Consider the following 25,506-nt stretch of genomic DNA (forward strand, 5'->3'; position numbering starts at 1 on the left):
TATTAATTCAAATCATTATGAAATAATTTGAAAAAAATCTTAAATATTTAAAAATTAAATCCACAAATTAAGATTTCTAATAAGTAAATGTAATTAAATTGCTAAATAATTTAATGGGAAAATTAGCATATTTTGTGAATTTTGTAAAGAAAATTGATGGCGTCATTATCTGGCACAACACGTAAAATAGAATAGACAGTTTGCCAAGTGGCACACACAATTCAGAATCGTTTGTGATTTTACATTGGTATTTTTTTTTTTTCATTGTTTCAGGAAAAGAGGGAAAGAGTGAAGCTATTGATTCAATTCGTGGATAATTTTGTTGAGGAAGGTCATATTCACACTGCCGCTATCAAGCAATCTGTCGCGGAAGTTGATCAAATATTTAGGGATTTTAGCATGCGAATGGATTGTTATAAAACTCAGATTGAAGACGATTTGGGAATTCAATCTGATGAGAGTCATAAAGATTTGTCTATTGACAGAAATTCTGATCCATTGTTAGAGGAAAAAATCAAAGGAAAAGATTTAAAGGAACTGAATGAGGAAAAAAGGAGATCAGCTCGACGAAAAGAGTAATTATTTTTTATCTTTTTAATTTAATTTTTTTTTTTACCTTAGTTTATTGTTTTTTTTTATTATATTTATCTATTATTGCTATTATTTATTTTTATCTCCTTGTATTTTTATTTATATTTATTTTGTTATTGGTTTCTCGATAGAGATTTCGTTTAATAAATGTAATTGTTTCTCTAGATTTATAATGGCCGAACTCTTACAAACGGAGCGTACTTATGTGAAAGATTTAGAGACTTGTATACGATGCTTTTTGGAGGAAACTAGAAATGGAAAAGGAAATGTTCCGCATGGCCTGCAAGGACGGGAGTCTATTATTTTCAGTAATATGGAAGAGATTCACCGTTTTCACTGTGATATATTTTTGAGAGAACTTGAAAAATATGAAACTATGCCCGAGGACGTTGGGCACTGTTTCGTTACTTGGGTAAATAATATTTTTCAAAAATAATTTTTCTTTGATTATTGAAAAATATATAATTATAAACAAAATTGATTTTTTTTTTAATATTGTACTAATAATAATGACATTTTTAGGCTGCAAAGTTTGACATGTACGTGATGTACTGCAAAAATAAACCCGAAAGCAATCAATTATTGGTTGCACATGGCGGCAATTGGTTTGAAGATTTGCAACGAAAATACAAAGTAGAACATCCAATTGCTGCGTACTTAATCAAACCAGTGCAGAGGATTACAAAATATCAATTACTTTTAAAAGACCTTCAGGTAATTTTCCAAATTTTCAAATTCTAAATTGAAAATTCAATTATGATTTATAATTTTATTTATCTGATTTTGGAAATTAAAAACTATATTCTTCAGGCCTGTTGCCAAGAAGGTCAAGGAGAAATCAAAGATGGCCTCGAAGTGATGCTGAATGTGCCTAAAAAAGCAAACGATGCCTTACATTTAAGCCTACTAGAGGGATGCGACGTCAGATTAGATACTCTCGGAGACGTAGTCCTTCAAGACGCATTCACAGTTTGGGATCCTAAGCAACTAATCAGAAAGGGCAGAGATCGACACATTTTTCTCTTTGAGCTTTATCTTCTATTTAGCAAAGAAGTGAAAGATTCTGCCGGCAAGGTTTGTACTCTTTTTAAATTTACTAATTTTAATTGAAAAACCGTAAAATTTATAATTAATTAATAATTTAATTTAAAAAATAAACGAACCTTTAATTAATTATATTAAATTAATGATGTAATTAAAATTGTATTTCTTAAACATTGAATTGCTTGCTAAAGGAGTGTTTTATTATTTCTTTTTTTTTGTGTCAACAGGTGAAATATATTTATAAAAGTAGACTAATGACATCGGAGTTGGGTGTCACTGAACACATAGAAGGCGATGAGTGTAAATTCGCCGTCTGGACAGGACGAGCACCGACGAGCGATACTCGCGTGGTCCTGAGGGCCAATTCACTGGAGGCAAAACAACTGTGGGTCAAGAGACTTCGCGAGGTTATTCAGGAGACGTACTTCAGTCTCAGCATGCCGAAGAGCCCCGCTAAAAAGAGTTCCAGTCAACGATCCAGCAGAGATCTAGAGGAATGTGCATCGCTTGACGACAGTGTTGAGAATCTCGATAGAAATTCCTTGGCATCTTTTGGATCAACGAACACCACCGATTCCGACAAGGTACGATTTTATTTTATTATTTAATTAATTATTATTAATTAATTAATTTAATTATTTTTTCTTTATGGTTTTAATTAATAATTGAATTTTACTTCAATATATAATTTAATTTACTATATTTTTGTATGTTTGAAATACTTGAAGTGTAAATAGCGGAAAGTTTTGCTCAATTTATGCGTATGCAATAGAAATAAGAGTGGTTGGCGTTAATGGATTAATTGATCCAAAGCTTCGTTATATATTCAATAGAATTGCATTCGCAGATGATTTGTTTGTTGTTTCAGGATTTCAAATCACAGAATATGTCTTTCGATGAAAAACTATTCACGTTTATTGACAATGGTTTAATTTTAGTGCGAGTTTACGTCAAATTTCGTTAAATTGAGACTCGCTTTTTAATCCTTTTTGAATATTAATTTCCAAAAATTCTCGCTTTATTGATTTAATGATCAGATCGATTGACTGATTGAATTAAATTTGATTAATTAGTGAATTAATTGATCTATTGATAGAATTTTTCGTGTTTGTAAATTGTCAGTTACGAAAGTAGTGCAAGTTTTTTTTTCGAAAGGTACTTTTATTGTTCCGCATTGCAGATTGGACCGTCTTTTATTTGAAAAAAAAAAAAAAATCCTAGTCTCTACAGGATGATTAAAGTCGTAGATTGTTCACGTTGAAACTCGATATCAGACATTCCTGTCGAGTAGATAACAAGTTAGATGGGGGCACGTGCTTTGGATTACGATACCTTACCAGTCTGGTTCAAAATCGATCGTTTGCAGCTTGTCCCTTTTGTAAACGCAGATAATTTTTTTTTTTATCAAAATTCGATTGAATTGACTCATAAAAAGGACTATTTCAAGATATTGAATATTCGAATTTTCTTTCCTCGATATTTTTCTCTATTTAGAATATTTCGAATTATTCCAATTTTTCGAGGAATTGAATTTTAAACTCATTTTGAAATTGGTCCATTTAAAATGGGTCAAGTGGAATTTGAATTTCTTTTAAAATACTCGTTTAACATACTTGTAAATAGATAAAACGATGTACTCGATAAATAGCTTTTTTTTCATTTAATTTACTGTTAATTTATTTTGCAGATTGATTTATTGTCACTAATTATTTCCTTCTCCTCGAGCTTTTGAAAAGGTCGGCGAAAAAAAAAAAGATGTTCTTTTATTTTTTCTGGATATCATTTGTTATGTCGTCTTAGAGGAAAAAAAAAGAGAGAGAGATATATATATAAGAACAGGATCAAGCGTCTTCTACCCTTGAAGGAAAAAAGAAGAAAAAAAACATCCCTGCGAATTTTGAGAAGCGCAGGCGTCGTGTTTCCTCCCTGTGAGTGGAGTGCACGCACCGCAACGACTTCTCCGTATTACCAGCGCCGATCCCAACGTCGTCCTCGTTGCAGAGGAGCGGTGGGGACGAGGACGCTGGATGCGAGTCCTCGATTTGAGAGCCGCAGTCTCGCCGTCGCCGGTGGCGAGTCCAGAGAGAGAATTGATTTTGTCGAGTCTGAACTCCAGGTTCAAGACAAGAACATTGACCAAGGACAACGATCATTGAATAATTAGAAATTGATATTAAAATAGTGTTGTGATTTAAAAAAAAAAAAAAAAAAAAAAATGAACGTCTCGAAAATTGGATGTCATCGTCCTGGCCGTTCATTGATGTAAATCAACGTCGCCGGAGATGACTTCACCGTCCGAGAAGTCGGCGACGATCGTCCAAAAAGCGAAACGAAAAATATCCTTGCCATGGTTCCGACAGGGCTCGGTGGCACCGCCACATCCTGGGCTGGCCCGGCAACACACCATCGATACTCCGGGATCATTTCACGCTCGACACCTACGCCGACAACCCTCCCTCACCCAGGTACCAGGTGCTCCTCTCTTTCATCATCATTATCATCATCATCATTGTTCACTTTTATTATAGTCAGGTCGATGCCTGGGAATATTGCCCAGGATCCAAAATGCAGATGATTATCCTCTATCGATCGACCCAACAGCTGAGAGAACTCTTTGTAAATATTAACGGATGAATAGGAGAAATTAGTTGCCTTTCAAATCATCTTCTTTATATTCATATCTTGTCTTAATAAGTCTAATTTTTCTTTTCATTTCAAAATTCTGATGGTTTGTCGCTTCCAGGGAAGTCATTGCCTAGGGCTCTTTTTTTCTCGATAAACTCTTGAAATTGTGATTAAATTAAAAAAAAAAAAAAATTTTTAGAGGGTCCGGAACATAAAAATTACTCTGTATCTTCTGAATTAATTATTAATCAATTCTTATTTTTTTGAATTATTATAAAATTAGTAATTATTAATTATTAATCAGTAATTAGTATTCCAGTATTTTGAAGTATTATAAATTCTATTATTATAATTATAATTATAACTATAACTATAATTAATAATTAATAATAATAAATGTTTTAAAATATTCCGAATCTAGAGTATCATGAAGTCATTGAAATTAAATTATTTAGGATTTCAAAAATTAAAAGTAAAAAAATAATTGTATGATTTTGTTATTGACAATTTTAAGATACAATTTTTAATCGAATTTTTAAAAATTTGCAAAATTTTATCATTTTTGTTTGTTTTTTTTTATATAATTCTTTTTTCTCTCTTGCTTTATAATATATCGACCTTTTCACGGAAAGAGAACTTTAATTAATATATTATGTATCGCCTACATTCACCGCAGGTGTAATTTGTCACACGCGGTTCAAACAACCGCGATAAGAATCAATTGACATTTCAGAAAAAACTTGAGAAAATTTTTGCTAAATGTGTGTCATTGTACCATTATGAGATTGTCGCTGTAAAAATGATATAAAATCGATTGAACGAATTGAAAAAAAATTAATAATACAATTTTTGCAAAAAAAAACTAAATTATTGAACTTGAAAAAAAAAATTGAAAAACTTGAAACAAATAATTGGAATATTTTTCACTTATTAATTAAAAAAAAAAAATAATAATAAATTAAGCTTGATACGAAAAAAAATAGAATTTCGTAAAATAAAATTCTAGTAATAAAATTGAGAAAAAAAATTCCAAAATTGAAAAGACAAAATAAAACTGAATAATTATATCAAGTTTAAGAAAATTTTAGTTTTAGTTAACGAATAAAAATATTTAACAAAAAAATACTAAACAAAAAAAAAACTTAAAAAAATAAAATTACCAAAAAAAAAATACTAAAAAAAAATTAATAGAGCTTTATAAAAAGTAAAATCAAGAACTAAATTTTGAGAGAATCTCAAGGGACATTTCTCTAGATATTTTTTTTTTTTTTTTTTTTTTTTAATAATAATTTCAGAAGTATCCTTAAGTTTGGTGGCTACAAGTAATGAAATAAAAAGAAATAACTTCGAAGGTCATCTTAAGTGTGTCCTTTTTTTGCTTTTGACTTTGGTTCATCGGTTTAGAATCTGCGGAGAACCCTAACTCTCTATGTATTCATTTCTTTTCCTCATTTTAACCTCCCCAATATCTCGCACCCTCGTTATTTCATAATAGGTTCCAATTTTGGACCATCGTTTCCCTCTTTTTTTTTTTTTTTACTTCTTCTATAAATCATTCACTTTTACATTTTTTTTGGTTCGATTATGAATCATTTGCATCGCTTACATTCTTACATAAAGCATTTATTTTGAAGAGAAAGAGGTACACGAATACAAAGAGACCATTATTCGAATCGAGATTAGATTAATTCGAATGCCATAGTAAATTTTATTGACAGTCAACCTTGTTGATTTTTTAATGTTGAACAATTTTCCTCTATGAGTGGTCAATTTATTGATTATTATTATTTTTTTTTTCAATCAAAAAATATTTATTCTTGAAAGTAGTTTATAAAATTACGAATTTATAATTTGTAATTTATAAAATTATGAATTTATAATTTGTAATTTATAAAATTACGAATTTATAATTTGTAATTTATAAAATTACGAATTTATAATTCGTAATTTTTAATAGTGAAAAAAATGAATTATTAACATTTTTATTTTGTTAATGTTAATTTTATATTTATTTATTTTTTTTTTTTTTTATTTCGTAAAATTGAAACAAATCGTTTATAATGAATTAAAAAATATTGAATTTTTATTATTATTATAATAAATTATTATTCTAATATTACATTAATGTTTGGTTTTCCAAAACAATTTTTTGTCATAATTTTTTAAATTAGATTCAAAGAAAAATTTATTTTTTAATTCTCTATTTTTGTTATTTAAACCATTTTTGAGACAATTAAACTTAAATAAATTGCGAATAATCTATTATATGGAAGATAAAAATTTATTATTTAAGTTTCAATAAAAAAAGAGGATAAAATGGAACATTAAAAAATATTTACCTTTTGGGATTCCAGATTATGAGAAAGTAAAAGTAATACTCAAGTGTTAAGAAAGTAATATAGCTATTTATAATACACGTGTTCTTTAAAAAAAATTAAAAAAGCATTTAAGTTTTCATTTTATTATGGAAATTTTGAAAAAATTGAAACATTTCTTTTTGGAAAATTATCTAAACTAAAAGTTGAAATTTTTTAAAATACATTAATTTTGGCAATAATAGTTTTAATTTTTTTTCTTAAACATTTTTATGTAGTAAAAAAAATTTAATTTCGATTTTTGAATCAAAAAATAATATTTTCTAGAAAGTTGTGTTTATATCGTGTATATAACATTACAATTCTCATAAATATCTCGAATCCCATGAGAGCTACAGGGATGATTTTTTTTTTTATTTGTAAGTCTCTCAGGATGATATAAAATCATATATGTCTTTGAATCCAATCCATCAAGCTCAACTATATTTTTTAAAAATTTTTTAAAAAAAAACATTGTTTCCTTATTTTTATTTAAATTTATTTAATTTCAATTTTTTTGAAAATATAATTTCTAAATTATCTATATTTTATTACAAATTTCAAAATTAATTAATCACAATATTGTCTTGAAAATTTGGTCAAACACAAATTCAATTAGATGATAATTCAGTTCAATAATAATTCAGTTAATTTATGTCAAAGGAAATTTTGTCAAATTCGAAGAAATATGTTAATTAATTAATTTAATATTAATCCATTAAAAAATAAATTCATGTAGAATTTTTGTCATTTTTTTAAAAATACAATTATTTTTCAATTGTGGTACTTTATTATCAAATAAATATTTATTTAATAAAAATAGTTTTCATTTGAATCAAAAGAAAAAAAAAAAGATTTGGAAAATTAGAGATTATTTGAATTATTTATTTTTTTATTGAGTAATGAAAATAAAATTAATTGTGTGTTCTTTTTTTTAGATTCTAAACAATTGACCTTAAGTTGGGAAGTTTTTTGTATGTCAAGAAGCCATAGGAGACAAGGGGAGTTTTAGAATGTGAATTTTCTATTCTGAATGCTGTTCTCAATCGAAGGACGTCGATGGATCGATGTCCTCTCGATCTTGGCCGATTTTCGAAAAGCAAAATGATATAAGGGTTCGTGTGTGGTCGTTGCTTGTTTTATATGTATTCTGTGGTGGCTTTCGGGCTCTATTGAAATGAAGGTTTCGAGATCGCCAGAGAGCCAAAAGGGGCAAAAGTAACGTATTACTCGCTCCGACGGTCTGCAAATTCAAAGAGACTATCTCTCGCTCGTGGTAACACCATAGTTGCCTGGCCTGCTCTCTATATCGACCGCAGTTGTTGTGTTGTTCGCTCAGCCTCGGATGCATGCTTCCACATTCAATTCCCTTATTTCGAGGCCTCTGGATACGTCGATATCCCTTTTTTTTTTCTCTCTCTCTCTCTCCTCTTTTCTTTGGTATTTTATGATTGATTGTGATGCATTTCGGGCGCCACCAACAGGCAAAATCAGTGGCTCGTACCATTATAAAAGCTGTTAAACAAACAAAGTTTAACAGTTCACTTCCATTTGTCGAATGGAATGTGAGTCTCCGCGAGTTGTATACAATATTCGTTTGTCACAATTTCTTGTTTCACATGTTTTTTCCAATCTTCCGACGGGTAATATATCTGTTTTTTTTATTTTCCATTTCCCTCGAGTAAATGCTTTATGCTAATAATCATTTATCTTCTGTAATTCGCTCTCTCTCTCTTTCTCTCCTTATTCAGTCTGATTAGCTCTCGTTTATTTGTTCCACTGAATTATTAAGATCGATAGGTAACTCGTTGATTAATCGACAGATGATGGTTTTTTTTTTCTTAGAGGGTCTTTTTCTACCTTAAAAACTTTCAACATATTTTATATTCCCATTTTTTTTTTTTGATATTTGTACTCTTTTTTTTATTTTTTATTTTAACTAGTTTTTTATTTGTAACAAATAATTTTTATTTGCAACAAATAATCTTTAATTTGTAAAAAATAATTTTTATTTATATCAAATAATTTTTATTTGAATCAAATATTTAAACAAATAATTTCTCTATTTGAAAGAAATAAAATTTAATTAACTAAAATTATTCTGCCGCAAGGAAATATTTATTTGATAATAATAGTCAAGTAACTGATTATTTGAAACAAATAATTATTTTTTGCCTCAGAACTAAATAAATTTATTTTACTTTAAATAATAATAATTATTTATCAATTTAATATTTTCGAAAAACAAATTAATGAAATATTATTTTTGACTAAATTAAAATTAGATAAATATATAAAAAATTACAAATTTTTAAAATATTTTTTTAATACAATGAAAAGTCAAATTCAAAAGATTTTCCATTTATTCTCTATTATCTTTTTAAATCCCTCTTTTTGTTTCTGCAGGGGAAAAAGTAATTAATAGAAAGTCAGTTAAAGATGTGAGTGACGTGTAAGTAATATTCTCTATGAGAATTAATAAAAGGCTCGTCTTGAAATTTCAAATTCAGCGAAAAAAAAAACCGTATTTCAACAGTCTCGCTGTATCAAAATTTTAATCAATATTTGGTACTTCCAGTCTATTAACCCCTTAACGCGTAATACTTAAGTTTTGTCAAGTGTGCTCAATTTTTCTCCTGGTGCTTCGAGTGTGAAATTGAACACACTGGTACTCGTTTTTCTTTTTCTTTTATTTTCTTTATTGAAAAATTTTCAAATATTTCGATAATAATTCGCGAATAAATTGTAAAGAGAGAGAGAGAGAGAGTGTGTGTATGCTTTTCCACATTGATGTTATAAAAATACTTGTAAAAGAAAAAAAAATTATAGATATTTCCTTATACTTTTTCTGCGATGATATTTTAAAATTAGATCACCTTTTCACCTTCATAAATATTTCAAATTGAAAAGAAAACGGAACATAACATTCAGATGAGAGATTAACTGATACAATAGAAAAAGAAGGGTATTCAAGTGAGAAAAGACTTCTATTTTCATGTTCAGATGACATATCTTTATTATTCATTAGACAAAGTACCAGTTTACAAATTCAGAGTAGAAAAAATTAAATTTTTTTAATAATAAAAATTAATATTAGTTATTAAATAAAATTAATTTTTCTTTGATTCGAGAGAATCATTTTTTTCAAAATTTAAAATAAAATTAATTAAAAACTTGATGAAAAAAAAAGTTAGTTTATTCCGACAGTTTTAATTAAACTGATTTACAAAATTGGAAACAAACTATTTAAATTTGGGGTCAATTCATTGAATTTCTAAGGGTTGCTGACATATTTTTTTTTTAAAATCTAACTTTTAAATATGTTAAACTCGGTCATGTTCTGAGTTCATTAATCACAATATAAAAGGATAAACTTTCCTTCCTTTTTTTTGTAGGAAATTAATAATTAAAATATAGGGATTTTTTTTTATTTTTCGAAAAGAAAACATTTAAAAACACTTGAAAAAATTTTACGTGGGTTTTATTTTTTTCTAGTTTCGAACTTTATCTATTGAAAATATTTTTGACATTTGGTGAAATTGCCACTAAAAGTTGTACAAATTGGAGGGTATTTTTACGACGACTTTTATTTTTTTTTTTAGGAATTCGCACCGAATTTTTATTTTTTCAAAATTTAAATTGAAAATTCTATTAAATTAAAGTTTGATTAGATAAAATTTATTTGTTAATTTGAAAAATGAAAATTTTCCTAAAATAAAATTCGAATAAAAATTCTTTAAAATTATTATAACACAATGATTTTCATGGAATTTTCAAACTATAACGAAAGATTTTGAGTATAATATGAGAAATTGAATTTTTTTTTTTTCAGACTGGAGTAGCAGAAATGACATGGGTTGTCGCAGATCATTCGGCGACACCTGGTACCCGGGAGTTGACTGTCACAAAAGGTCAACAAGTCGAGGTCCTCGAAAACGGAAGCGGAAGTACAGGCAGCATTGGAGCTGAATGGACCCTCGTGAGATTGGCTTCAACACCAGGTCAAGTTGAACCTCCTGCTGAAGGTCTTGTACCAACTAGCGCCCTTAAACAACCGCCCACAGCGTCTTGTAAAACATCGCCGTCCAGGAAACCACCGCCCGCGCAGACCAGCGTTCAAATCGCTCAACAAACCTCCGTTACTGCTGAAGATGCCGGTGAGTATTGATTTTTTTTTTTTTTTTTTACATTTTCTTTTCGTTTATTTGCCAACTGAAGAAAGAAAGAAAAAAGAAAAAAAAACAACAAAGATAAGACTGTTAAATAATGCATGAGGTTTTTATTTCTTTCTTTTTTTTCCTACGCGGAAGAAAGGAAAAAAAACTCCATTCTTTTAAAAATTTAAAGTTTGGAAAAAAAAATGTTCTAAATTTTGAAGCAGAATTTTTTGAATTTAATTTGATATTAATTACATTTGGCGTAAAATTCGTGATAAATTTTATTTTACATGAAACTTTAATTTGACATAAATTTTACTTGCGCTAATTCTCACTTGCCATAAACCTCACATTATCTGCACTTGTCTTATACACGCGAACCTAGTGCATAAGACAAACGTCGACAATGTAGAGTTTATGGCAAGTGAGAATTAGGACAAGTGAAATTTATTTCAAAATGAGTCAAATAAAATTTAAATAAATTATCTTTTATCTTATTATTTAGTTTTGTATGTGAAAATATTTATTTCAAATAATTATAAAAAGTATGAAATTTGCAAATTTAATATCATATTTTAAAATTTTTGAAAATATTTGTCCAATATCGATTCGTTGAAAAAACGAATGTGATAGATAATTAAAAGTTTAATTAGTTCTACTTATAATTGAGATTCTCGATACGATTGTTTTACATTTTTCAGATTAATGAATAAGCTGTAAAATATTCGAATTTTTATTAAACAGAATTTTATTAATTTAGACGATTTTATTTTAATTTTTTCGAATTACAGAAATTCCATTTAATACAATATTAGAGAATTTGTTAATGAAAAAATTTCATTTTACAGATTTTTTATTTCAATTTGTAAGAATTTATTTATTTTACATAAAAGAATTTTTTTTTGTAGAACAAATGAAAATTTGTCTATGAAAAGAATTTAATAATTTTGTAAAAAATATTCGAAATGAATGAAAAAATGAAAATTTCGAGTAAATAAAATAATTGTGACAAATTCGATGAACAAAAGGAAAATTAATTCTGTAATATAGAAATTAGATTAAATTGACTAAATAATATAATTCAAAATAATAAAAAATCGACTGAATTTTAGATAATTTTTTATTAAATGAAAATTGTAAAAAAAATTAATTGTTATAGGCATATGTTTGTTGTTAATTTTGATGATTTTTATCCTTCGACATTTAGTGATAACAGAAATGGAGGAGAGAAAATTAGATTAAACACAATCGACGAGTAAAATGTAGACAGTGACGGCTATTCTATAAATGGGTATTTGAAACTAGAAGAAAGAGCTGATAACAGTATTACTGCGATACTATACCGACAATACGATTTTCTCTGATGGATTACGGAAAAAGCAATCTCGAGCTTTTATCCTCTTTCTCACATAAAGCGTCTTTATACCTTTTTGTTTTCTTCTCCTTTTTTTCCAACTTTATAATCAAAGAGGGGTTTTCGGATCTCTCTCTCTCTCTCTCTTATATTTTATACCAAGCTTCTCGATGTCTTGAATATCGTATGATATTTGTCGATCATATAACATAAAATCATATTTGCATTAAATTATCAAAGTAGATACTCCAATTTTCGGAACGATCGATTGAACATAGAAATATGAACTCCAGATGTTTGAAATTCGAAAACGTTGATATTCAATCTCATTGCAATTCAAGTAAATTTTTTTTTTTTATTTCTTATTCAATAACTAATTAATTTGACAATATAAATTATTATTATTATTAACTAACAAGATACTAGGTAAAATAAAATTTTAAAAATTTTTAACTCTCGGAATTGGGATTCAGTTTTCATATCTCGTTAAAACTTAAAGAGTTATAAATTGAAGTCATAAAAATGTTAAACTAAGTTTTAGCATTTAAAAAAAAAAAATGTTAACACTTCTAAGTTTTTGCAGTGTCAAGTAATTTAAGCAATGATATTTAAAACCTTGAAAAAGTTGTAGACAATTCTTTTGAGGATATAAGAAAGGGCTTTCATTTTTCGCCCAAGGCTAATTTGTTTTTTTTTCTCATTTTCAAAGGCTAGTTTTTATAAACTGTGCCATTTTTTGTTATTTGATTTTTTCGAAAATGTCTACTAACTCCAAAAATATTATAGGGTTGCCACAATTTTTTTTTTTGACTTTTCAAGAAAATTTAAAATTTAGTAAAAATAATTTTGGTTTATATTTTATAAAGTTGTTTTTTCCAGGATTTGAAGGAAAATTGAACTTTGCAGGATTTATAGGATTTCGTGAGTTTTCCCGAATTTCCAGATAGCGTGGCAACCGTGTTAATTATGTAGGAGGGAAGAGAGGATTTTAAAATTAAACTCCTTCTCGATATTTTTGAATTTTGAGAAGAGAAAAATAAAATCCCACCTTTGGAAAAATGGCGAAAAATCTTCAGAGGGTGAAAAAAAAAAAAAAAAGAAAAACGTCGGCACTTGCGCTACCGGATACGGCAGGATCCGGCAATTGGTTCTCGTACGTGTGCCCCAAGTCTGCACTCGATCAATACGCACCAGCAGTAGGAACGTGTGTCCTTGACCAGTTCGCAGCCTCCGAACGGTCGTCCGGCCATTGCGCGACCTATGGCAATTCGCTCTCGGTACGCACGACACTTGACACACCTTTGACACATACACACCTATTTCTAGTGTCCACCACATACAATCATTGGTGGCTATGACCTTTGTCACCTGCAAATTGATATACGATGAGTATCGATGGTGTGCTTTGAAAAATACTTTAACAACTATTCACCTTTGTACTTTCTTTGAATATTTATGGGTCATCGCCCGTCAACAGGAATAACTTTATCGCGACAAATAACAAAATCCTCACTCTTATAAAAACATTGCCCTCACTCTCTTTCACGTACCAATCATTCTGATTTGTTTTCACAATTTTTTTTTTCTCTTTTTTGTAAAATTTTATCTTTATTTAATCCTGGCGAGTAACTCTTTTTTTTTTTTTTTTTTATTTGAGTGAATGGTTTTTTTCTACCTTTTTTTTGCGGGAAACTGAAATCGGATGGAAATGAAAAAAAAACGTTCGTTTGTCTTGTCGTTTTTTCATGAAACTCTCGTTTTTTTTTTACCTTTGTTTTTAAATATATTGGGAAATTTTATTTTTCGAATGAAATGGATCGTTAAGAGGCTTTTCAGTGGATAAAAATAGTTTCTAATTGTTTATGAATAATTCTTGACATATATTATAAAATATAATTTTAAATTGCTTTTAAATTTAAATTATTTAAATTTAAATTATTAAACATTATAATTATAAAATATGGTCAATGGTCATGGAAATCTTTGATAATGTATTCATCTTTTTTTCGTCTATTTTTTTTTGTCTTTTTCATTTATTTTTCCTTTTTTGAATTAACTTTTTTTCATTTCCATTTTAAAGACAAATTTCTGTTTTTTGAAAAAAGTTTTTTTAATTTGTTTTACTTCAAGTCACAAGCGATTTGTTTTTATTATATACGATTTGATTCAAAGACGAGAAAAAAAATTAAAAATCGGGAAAATTTTTTTTTTTTTTTTTTTGGATTTAATTTTGACTCAATTTAAATATTGTTTTTTATTTACCTGTACTTTTTATTTTATTCTTTTTTTTTATCTTTATGGAGAGTTCTATTAATTTTTTGTAGTTGTACTATTTTTTTATTTCATTTTTTATTTTATTTTTTTAAATTACATTTGTTTATCTTTATTATTTATTTTATATTTTTATTTCTCGTTTTTTTTTTTATTTCGTACACTTGTTTTCGTTTTCGTATATGAAACATTTTTTTACCTGCGTTTTTTAAATTGCAAAGTTTGAAAAATTTTTAGTCAAATTATGTTTGAATTTAATTTAATCTAAAGGTAAATTTTTAATGTAAATTTAAATTTCGAATAATTTAAATTTAGTACAAGCAAAAGCTTTTTGGAAGTCGATAGTTATACAAACTGAAAACTCTTTATCGTTTATATCTAAAGTTTTAATTAGAAAATGAAAATCAATCTTCTCATTAAGCAGTAAATGATCAAATTTCTTTTTTTTTTTAATGAATTGATAAATATTAAAATACTTTATTTTTATTTTACATTGTCTTGGTTTTCTTAGGATAAAATAAATTCAAATTGAATTGAAGTCTAAAAAAATAAATATTTTCCAAATTTGAATCATTTTCAAGATTGAGAACACAATGTAGAATGAATTTTCCACTTCTGAACTCAGTTAACTAAGAAATTCGAACTCGAACCTAATAAGCAAAGGAAAATGAGTTCAAGAACTTCCGTAACACGACTCAATTAGTCGTTGAATTAATTCAAATACTCGACAAATTCACCCCTTTGCAAATTGATCCGTTAGCACTGGAAATTCTTGATTGGATGTTGTTATTACTCTTCAGATCTAATTTGCGGTTACTATCATCGGCTGGAATTAATTATCAAATAAATTCATCAAATGTACATCAATTATTTCCAATGTTTCTCTTTACAATTATTATTAATAACTCTCATTGATCAATTTCATTACACATTGTTAATTGATATTTTTTATTTTTCAAAATTATCGAAAATTTTTCAAAAATGATAATTTACATTTAAAAGTAAATTAAAGAAATTTTTTTTCCCCGAATTTAAATTAAAAAAAAAATATATATATTCTTATAAAGTAATATCATAAAATATTCATAAACAATTACAATTTATCTCAGTCAACTGAAAAACTTTTAACGATTCATTTAAATAAAAATTTTTTTCTAATAAAAACTCGCAGGTTAAAAAAGTTTCATACGCAAAAACGAAAATAAACGAAACAAATGCACCGCGCATAACTTTTTCTCATTTCCGTTCAATTCCAGTTTCATATAAAAAAAAAGACACCGAAAAAAATTGTTTTATTTTTTGTATATTAAAAGTAGGTACTAATTTAAAAATGTGATTGTCACTTAAAATGTTAAAAAACTTTTACAATTTTCAACAAACTTTTTTTGAAATGAATTAATATTTTAATACTCCTACACTGAAAAGAAAATTTATTATTTGGTTCAAATAATCTTTGCTATTATCAAATAAATATTTTTTTTGGATAATTATTTGATAAAAATAAATATTATTTGAATTGAAAAAAAATTTTCAGTTTATTGGGCAACAATTAAATTAATTTTTGAGGAATCTTTTGAGGAAGAATGCACCATATAAAGATGTAACTAAAAATTCAATAATCTATCATTTTTTATCAAGCAAATGCAAAAATTAGGTCTCATCGATTTTAGAATGTATTTTTTTTTTTTTTTTTTGTTACTAAAGAGAAAATACGTTCGCTGCACAATTTTTATGACTCTCTCGTGAACCTCTCGTAGCTCTTTCGTACTTTATTCGATTCACTCCAACTTTTCAACATAATTAGTTTAGGGAATTCAGTGTAGCGGCTGAAGCTCTTGAAAGCTCAGGGATTATGCGTTTCGCCTTTACAATATTTCCCTTGTCTTCATTACATGCTGCTTTTATTAAGTGCTCAAAAAAAAAAAAAAATGTTTGAATAAAATAGTTTTATCGAAATTTCATTCAGGGAAATTTAATTAATTTTTTTTTCTTCTTGTATAATAAATCTCAATTAATACAAATGACTCAGTTCCATTGTTGAGTACTAAAACAAAATCTTTTTATAGATTCTATTTTAATTCCGATTTTCTCTGAAATTCCTGATTTCATTTTGCATTTTAAAAATGTTGCAAATTTATTTAATGAACTTTCCTCTTTTGAAATTGTTCAAGAATTTTTTTTCAAAATTAAATTTCTTTTTAATTAATAATAATAATAATAATAATAATAAATTATTGATTTCATTAATAGAAAACCTAAGAAAAAGAAGATAAAAATTCAATTTTTGAAAATTTTTTTTACAAGTAATTTGGTATTATTCATAACTCTGAATTAATTCACAAGTCTAAGTTTCAAATTTCAATTTTGAATAAATAAATAATAGAACGTGATTGTTGTTAAATATTTCATTGCAGTTCCAATTTTAAATTTAGATTTCTTCTGCTTTTGAAAACTTGCAAATTTGTCAAATGAACTTCTTTAAATTAATTATCTTGATTAAAAAGTTTGAATAAAAGTGCTCAGGGATTTGACTATATTTCTTTGTCGTCTTTTAAATTAATAATTAAATATTTTTTAAAACATGAAAATTAAAATATTCTCAAAATTTCTATTAAAAAAAAAAAAAAAAAATTTTCTAATTTTTGACGAGAAATTCGATATTAATTCCAATTATAATTTTTTTTTCTATTAAATTTTAATTTTTTGTTGTAGATTTATTTTTTCTGAACAAAAGATGGATTTTACAATTATATATATACTTGGAGTTTCTAGTATGTGATAAAAAAAAAACAGACATCCTCTTCCGGTATGCGTCAGATGTTCAGCGGGTACTTGAATTATTTAATAATATTTATAACCGTGCGACGCACTTCTATCTTTTTTTTTTCTTTTTTCTCTCTTCACCTCGAAGACGTCTGAGGGCGCCGACGACGTTTTCGCACTTCATATTAACAGTTGAGATTTTATCGCGGTCGAGCTCGAATCTTTGTGACACTCAGCCAAAAAAACGAATATACGATCGAATTTTCGGAAATGTGACAAATCAAAAATAATATCTCAGCTTTCTTATATTATTCCAAAAAGACATTTGACAAATGGAAATCAGTAAAATCTGAAAAAAATCCTTTACAAGAAAATCAAAAATTATTAATCTAAATGTAATTATTTAAAAATTTATACAAATATTTATTATTAATTTAGAAAATTAAAAAATTTTAAAATAATTTTTTTTTCAGTGTTTAAATTAAAAAAAAAAAATTGTATTACTAATGTTTATCGTTTTGGAAATTTGAGCAATAATTGGAAATGTAAAGTTATCGAAAAATAATTACTCGAATTTTAATTATATAGAATAAAATTGAGAAAAATTAATTTCATTATTCCTGTGAGTTGTGTTAATTAGAATTGATTTTTGACATTCAAATGGAAGACTAAGTGAATTTTATAAAAAATTTTTGGAGTGAAAGGGTGAAAGTGAATAAATTATTATTGTGCATTATTATGCCTCAGGCACGTTTAGGTACACGATTTTCGTCCTCTTCGAGAAGAAATCGTTCCCTTCCTCGAGATTCAGGTATTGTGATTCGATTTCAAAAAAATCAGTTTTATCGCTTTCAACGCGATTCATCAAAGCTTCTTGACGTTTTTCTTTATTTCACTAACAATGATGAACTGAGACGCGATATAATTTTCAAATCCAATTCCTTCAAAACTTGATGCATTCAGAATTATTTTTTCATTTCTTTCTCTAGCTTTAATCTTCTTTCCTTTGCCTTCAATAGCAGGTTTTTTTTTTCTCGGAATTATTTTCAAAAAAAAAAAATTCACCTTTTTTTCTGATTCATTTATTTTCTCATTGGAACTAATTTTTTTTCTGTATTCTATTTTTTAAAAAAATGATAACACAGTAGAATAAAATAGAATAATTAATACCACCAACTACGATTTTTAATTTCCGATTCTTCATTCCGGAAATTAAAAAATATACCTTTGTTCTAGAAAAGGAGAAAAAATGAAGAATCTATCTCAATTTAAAAAAATAAAATACGAATTTGAAAAAGTGACAAAATTCGAAAAAAAAACACCAAAAATTATTTATTTAATTTTTTAAAGACTTGTTTTGACTTTTATTACGCTCGTTGAAGTAATATTTATGATCCCTCGAGAGAAATTCAAAGAAACAATTTAATTAACTTGATGGAATTTTCGTGAATATATTCTAACAATTACATTTTTTTTTTTACTATTTAATTAAAATTTAATTAGATTAATGTAAGAATATTCTTTTTTCACATTTATAACTGTATTCTCATTTTTATTTTCGAATTTTACAGATGAATTGAATTTCCTGGTTCTCTGCCCTTTATTATATTCGAAGCTCGGATGCCAAATGCGAAATAAGAAGTGTCTTTGAAATTGTTAGCGCGCTTTTAATAGTTCCGCTGCGTTAGCTCTTATAACCATTACATTGGCACAATGTAACATCACGTGAAATGCATTTTCATGGTAAAATTGTTGAAAAAAGGAAAAAAAAAAACACACACATTTATGGATATAGGATTTTGATGACGATGGGGAAAAAAAACAGTAAAGATGGACAAATGACACTGCGAGAAAGTGATTCGAATTTAGTCCCTGACATCCGGAAATAGAGCGACAGTAAACAACCGCAAATAATAGACACTAATAATAGCGTGATAATGAGAAATTGCTTTTAAAACGCCCAAACAAAAAATTTATTCTATTTCTCTAAAAATCTTTTTTTTTATATCGATATTCATCAACGTGGGTAGAATATTATTTTAGAAATAATATTTTTTGTTTAAATTCACACATAAAGACGAATTCAACGAAAAGTGTTGAATATTTGAAAAATTTTGAATCGATATCAAAATTACATTTGATATTTTTAATTTATTTTTATTATTTATAATTTTTCTTTTATATATTTTTTTTATATTTATTTCTATATTTTTAATTTATAATTAATTTTTTGTTGAAAAATTTTCTTTCTTTTTTTGCAGATTCTGGAAATTTAATTTTTTGTGCTCGCGAAACTAAAAAAGAGTCATCTTGCGAGCAGCCATTTAAATAGTGAAATTAATTTTTCGCAAATTTGATTTTAAATCGTAATTTAAAATTCTACATTTTTAATTATTGGGATATAAAATTCAGAGATAGGGTTCAAGAAAAAAAAAAAAATAGAGGAAATGAGGTAAACTTGACTCATATACTTGTCTAATGTCGTGATACGACAAATTAGATAAGATTACAAACTGCAAGTGTCACGTATATTCTCATTTTGATACAACAATTTAAATCCAAGCCAGGAACAAAGATTTATGTTACGTGGTTTGAAAATGTAACTTAAGTCCTTTTTCGCCGACTGGTTTCAGTTGTCAAAGACAAAGTAGGATTTGATTTCCCGCAGGGATGAAACCTTTTCCGCTTCAGAATTTTCATTTTGTTCCTTTTCAAAGAATAAGTATTTTTCAACGGATGTCACATTAAGAGAAAAAAGAAAAAATTGAAAATTTCAATATTATTCTCAATTATAATAATATATATTTCAAATCGAATATCACAAAAAGTTTATTAACTTTTTTTTCGATTCTTTATGTTTGCTAACAAATTTGAGATAAGATTTGAAATTTTTTTTTTTTAAATTTAGATCTTCTCAATAAAGTCAATTTTCTTATCTTTTGTTTTCATTGAGTAAAAATACATTCTCGTGGGAATAATTTTTTTTCTAAGGTGATAATTTTATTGTCAATAATTGTAGTATTTTATCGGATTTAGTTCGCTTTTTTGAGAAATATAAAAACAAATGGAAATATTAAAATTTTTTTTTTATTATTTGCCAAGGTTAAAATTACTTTTAAAAAATAAATTCTTTTTTAAATATGAAAATTCAAGGTACAGTTCTTTAAAAATGAGAAAGAGAGCTCTTACTTCCTCTCCCAATGGCACGTGTTTTGAATCTTAATTTCAAGACTGTTTTAAATCTCTTTAATAAAGTATATTTCTGTTCAGAGTAATTCTTATTTTTAAACTTTTTCGTCTCAATTTGGTAAAAAAAAAATTTTCTTTTTAATTTTCGTTTCAAGTTGCAAAAATTAACGAAAGTTGCATATTTTCTTTTTTTTATGAAGAATTTTAGTTTTGAAAACATTTTTCCATTGCGTAGGGCAGTGTATGTTAAATTTTAGAAAGGAAAATGAAAAATAGTCTTTATTTTTCAAGTTTGTAATTTTTTAATGTGACAGCTCTTCATTTTTTATCTCTCAGTTTTTTTTTCTTTTTTTTTTTAGTTTTTCCAAATAAGAGAAAGCTCTTCGTATAATTGGTTTAATAATGATAGAGGTTCTTTATTTAATTAGTACATTTTCAAGAGGTTTTAGTAGGTCATGTAAAAATGAGCTCCATTAAAATGATAACAAAGTAATAAGATTAATTAAGTTGAAATATAAGTCAATTTTCAAACCAACAGGGAATATTGCAAATATTTCGATTAAAAAATAAATCGTTTTTGAAATTATATTTCCAAAAAAAAAAATTCTCTATCAGTTACATATTTATTATAATATGTAGTTGACCATTCGTTTAAATTGTGTGTGTGTGTGAAAGTGACTAACATTCGCAATCTCGACCTTTAGTTTGATCGCCTTGTATGGTAACGCGTTGCCATCGTTATTAATTGCATTGACACGCACATGAAAAATATAGTTTCATTTTGCCACGATAAATTAAATTGAAGTTATTTTTTCTTCAAATTTTTTTTTTATTCCTTTTTTGTAATTAAATTTTGGTATTTTTCGATTTTTCTTTTTTGTATGATAGGTTCATTTTTCTATTTTCTATTTCCAAATATGAATTGAATTTTATTAATTCACATCGTAAGGATGATCTTTTAAAGTTTTAATATTATTATTTCTTTAACAAAAGTGTATCTCAAAAATCGTTTGAATCACTTCCAACTCTTTTTTCTATTTCCTACCACTCAAATTTAGAATCATCGTGAGGTCAGTTTTATAAGCTTCTCTTTTTATTATTCTTTTCTAAAATTATTTACTTATTTTTATTTTTTTTCAAATCCTCTAAATATTTTATTTAATAAATATTTTTTAATTTTTTCTTTTCGAGGAAAATATATTAAAATTATTTTTTTTTTTTGCTTATTTGTATTTTTCACCTTTATTATTTTATATAAAGATTTTTTTTTTTTGTTGTAAAAGTATTTTTAGCATTTTATTGAAATTATGTTGAGAATTTTTTTTTTTAGATTTATTTTTTAATCATAAATAATTTATTAGCTTACGTGACATAAAGAGTAAAATGTATCGAGTTTCTGTGTTATACAATTATATATTATGATAGACCGAAATTATTTTTTTTTATTTAATTATATTATTTTGAAATTGAATTAATTAATTAGAAAATAATGACAATTTAAAAGTTTAATATTAATACGAGTTAATGAGAATGGCAAGGGATTTTTAAGGATGATTTTCACACCTGGACGACCTCTCACCTCCTTTTTAGCCTTTAGTACCCGCGTACTATCTAAAAATAAGAGCCTACCATTCCCTGACGTCAGAAGCATCCCCGAGACTCTCGCTCTAATAGCAGCCTTAGCCTTAGTATTATTGTATATTGCTGATGTTGGAATCGAATCAAAGATCGAGAATTCGAGAGAAAAAGATACTAGAAGAGACGCGCATCTTTGTCTATTTCCGAGTGGACTGCCCTAATAATTTATTTTATTATTTCGCAAATGATTCAATTTTTTTTTCTATTTCAAAATTTTTAGTTTCAAAATAAAATAAGTTTCCTTTTTTCAAAAAAGACAGGTTTTTTTTTTGTTTAAAAATCTCATGATGAAAAATAAAATAGCCAAGTGAAAGATTTTTTTTTTTTTTGAAAAATTGCCAAAAATTTTTTTTTTTTTTTTTTTTGCTCAAAGAGAGACTTGAAATTTTCAAATAAGCAAATTGATGACTTGTCAGTCAAGAAGGTAATGTTCTTGTTCTGTCTGTTCCAGAAATCATTGGAAGTGACGGAAGTGGACCAGCCAACACAAGCTCACCAGGAAACAAGAGACGGGGTTTCAATTCGTAAGTTTGGCCTCCTTTTCAACGACGGGATTGTTTTATTTTTATATATTTTTTTTTATTATTGGGAAATGGGGAATGCTGCTTTGTTTAAATAAACGAGACAGAGCGAAGTCTATTGTATCTTTTTTTTTTTTTTTTCAAGGAAGGCTGAATGAGATTGTTAGTAACCCCTCATTGTAAGGATTATTGACGGAGTTATAAATACGTTTCAGAAAATAGAGTTCTTTATGAAAAAGAATTCTTATTAAGAAATAATAGGAATTTTTCTCTTTTTTATGTTTAATTAAATCTAGTAATAATATTTATCAAAAAAAATATTTAACTCTCACAACAAAACATTTTATTCATCTTTGCAAAAGATTTTTAAATTTTTTTTTTAAAATTGTAAATGTGTAAGAATTTTTTTTTTTTTTAACGCAGCACTATAGAATTAAAAATTACTTTCCACAAGTTTTTAATTTTAACGATAAAGTAGAATCGGATTATAAGAAAATTTAATTAAACAAACTATAAAGGAGAAAGGAGAAAAAAAAATAATACCACAAGAATGAGCTTTAATTAAAATAATTTAATTTAATAATTCAATTTACCTGGGGTAACTCAACCTTTTCGAAGATTTACATTATTTCACGTCTCAACAATTTTTCTTAATTAACCTTTCGTCAGGACAAGTTTGGTACATAAAAAACGAGAATAAAATGTTGAGTCAATTTAATTTTCATTAAAAAATAATATTATATATTTACAGAGAGAGAAAAAAAAACCCTCAAGCTAATCAGATTTTTCATAATGTAGGCGGTAATTTCAAGGTATCTTGGAAAATAAGAAAAGATAATTTAATTTTCTTTGACGGTTTCTCTAATAATTAATTCTTCTTTAAACCTGATATTTGAATTTTATTCTCCAAAAGGTCAAAATAAAACTTTTCATTGTTCATAATTTGGAATTATTTCAATTTTAGTTATGATAACAATTATTTTATGTAACAGAAAATTTATTTTTTTTGTTTGAAAAAATAGTTTAAAATTTCGAGACATATGTTTTTAAAAAAGAAACCGTTAATCATGACTAGTTGATTCTAGGAAATTATATTGCGTCCTCGCTCTTCTACATTACTTTTGTCGATAGGCAAATCATACAAGTTTAGAGTCCATAAAAAAAAGTTTGCTCCCACTCTACTATACTCATTGGGGGGCCCCATCATTTTTTTCGTATGCGAAAGGCGACACACGTGTTTTTTTTAACGTTCTAGTAACACTCTTTTAATAATTTTCAATATTGAGAAAAAAAAAGTGATAATCGAATTTAAATTTCTTTTTTTTTTAATTATCTCTATTGGCAAATTTTTATTTATCCATATGGAATTTGCAATGAAATTAAGGTATTTTTCAGATTAATCTATTAATATTTTTTGTTGTTTTCCAATATAAAATTCCTAAAAAATTTTTAAAATTAATATTTTATAATTTTTTTTCTTTTAATATTTATTGATGAATTTTAAATCTCGAAAGAAGTGGCTGTCGTTATTTTTAATCAATTCGAGTTAATATCGATTTAATTTTCTTTTCACTGACGTCAAATGAAAACTTATAAATTTTTTAATTACACGATTATTTTTATATCAAAGTATTTTTATACAAACTTATAAGTCAGAAAACTATTTATGTTTTAATAGTAAAAGAAAAAAGAGAAATGACACGTGTATTTCACCTATGGTTTTTACGCTTTCCAATATTTATTTATATAATATTTCTTATTTTTCTTTTTATTTACAAGTAAATATAAATTTTATTATTATACATTGCTAATTCACTTTATTTTATTAGCATACGTTTTTTAAAACAAATTTAATTTTTTTAAATTATTTTCGATAATTTTTTTTTTTCAAGAAAAAGTTATTAATTTTTTGTTTTTTACAGGAGAAAATGGCTTCCGCCTCCATTACGTAAACTCAGTCAAGGAAAAGTTGAAAAGTCGTCGTCAACGGCGGATAGACCACCGCCTCCACCTCCGCCACCTCCTTTGCTCAAGAAAACTAGTTCGGATAAAAGATTCAAGCTTCCAAGTGGAGATAAATCGGCTGCTCGAGCAACGTCTGAGGGTGAAGAGGAAGAGGAATTGGGCTACGAGGACGGTGAAACACCGGCATTCCTCGAGCAAAACGGCGGTGAAGACGCTGAGGATGATCTTGAATTGCCACCTCCTATGAAACCAATTACAGAACCAATTCTCGTGGCAACTGGAAACGGCCCTCCAGGTTCAACTGCCCCCGACGAATTGCCTGGAAAACGAGGCACTTCCTTAGTGAGTTTTTAGGAAAAATTTTTTTTCAAAAACAATTTTCCTCGTAGTTTCACTATTATCCAACGTATCTATATAGTTTACGAATTCATACAATTTCAGCTGAACTTTGCAATGTTCAAAAAACGAAAGATTTTTTTACCTATCTGAATAATCAAATTTTATTTTCAACAAAAAATTAGAAAATTTATATTTTTTTTATCTGAAGCCTCAATTTATCAAAATTATTTTTATTACTCGACTTAAAAAAAATAAAATTCACATATTTTTGAAAGAGGTTGTATCTCTTTTAAAAAAATGAAAAAAAAATTGTCAAACTGAATTTAAATAAATATTTACTTGTCTTTTGTTTCTTAAACTATTTTTCAAAAGTAAACAATTCAGAAAATTCGAAATTTTGAACACTAAAAACTTCATCAGTTTAGAAGCAAGTAAAAACGAAAAGTAAATAAATATTTTTAAATCTCAATTTTTGAAAATCAATACCAATTTGAAATTTTAACTATATAGTTGAAATATTTATTTTAATAATATGCAAAAATTTAAACAAAATTTTTCGTTTCTTTTTCTACTTTTAAAAAATATATCATTGATATTTTCAAATATAATAATTTTTTTTGGGTTTTGTGAACATTGCAAACTTTAGCTTTAGGTACACAAAGAACTTATTCAGATTCTAGGTACGAGAAAGGAAA

General features: G+C 26.5%; 1 protein-coding gene across 8 annotated transcripts in view; it reads left to right on the forward strand.

Moving 5' to 3' along the window:
* LOC127282914 (triple functional domain protein) overlaps nucleotides 1–25,506 on the forward strand; it is a 44,660-nt gene that overhangs the window by 10,213 nt on the left and 8,941 nt on the right. For all 8 annotated transcript variants that reach the window (XM_051307503.1, XM_051307495.1, XM_051307497.1 and 5 more), the window contains 8 exons: nucleotides 274–575; nucleotides 757–1,003; nucleotides 1,114–1,305; nucleotides 1,402–1,665; nucleotides 1,863–2,219; nucleotides 10,447–10,771; nucleotides 22,438–22,510; nucleotides 24,430–24,814. In XM_051307503.1, the coding sequence (XP_051163460.1) occupies nucleotides 274–575; nucleotides 757–1,003; nucleotides 1,114–1,305; nucleotides 1,402–1,665; nucleotides 1,863–2,219; nucleotides 10,447–10,771; nucleotides 22,438–22,510; nucleotides 24,430–24,814 (2,145 nt within the window). The remainder of the gene's footprint in view (nucleotides 1–273; nucleotides 576–756; nucleotides 1,004–1,113; nucleotides 1,306–1,401; nucleotides 1,666–1,862; nucleotides 2,220–10,446; nucleotides 10,772–22,437; nucleotides 22,511–24,429; nucleotides 24,815–25,506) is intronic.

Source organism: Leptopilina boulardi, unplaced genomic scaffold (genome assembly GCF_019393585.1).
Source record: "Leptopilina boulardi isolate dan_hultmark-lab unplaced genomic scaffold, ZJU_Lbou_2.1 LbouV2_302, whole genome shotgun sequence".
NCBI lineage: Eukaryota > Metazoa > Arthropoda > Insecta > Hymenoptera > Figitidae > Leptopilina > Leptopilina boulardi.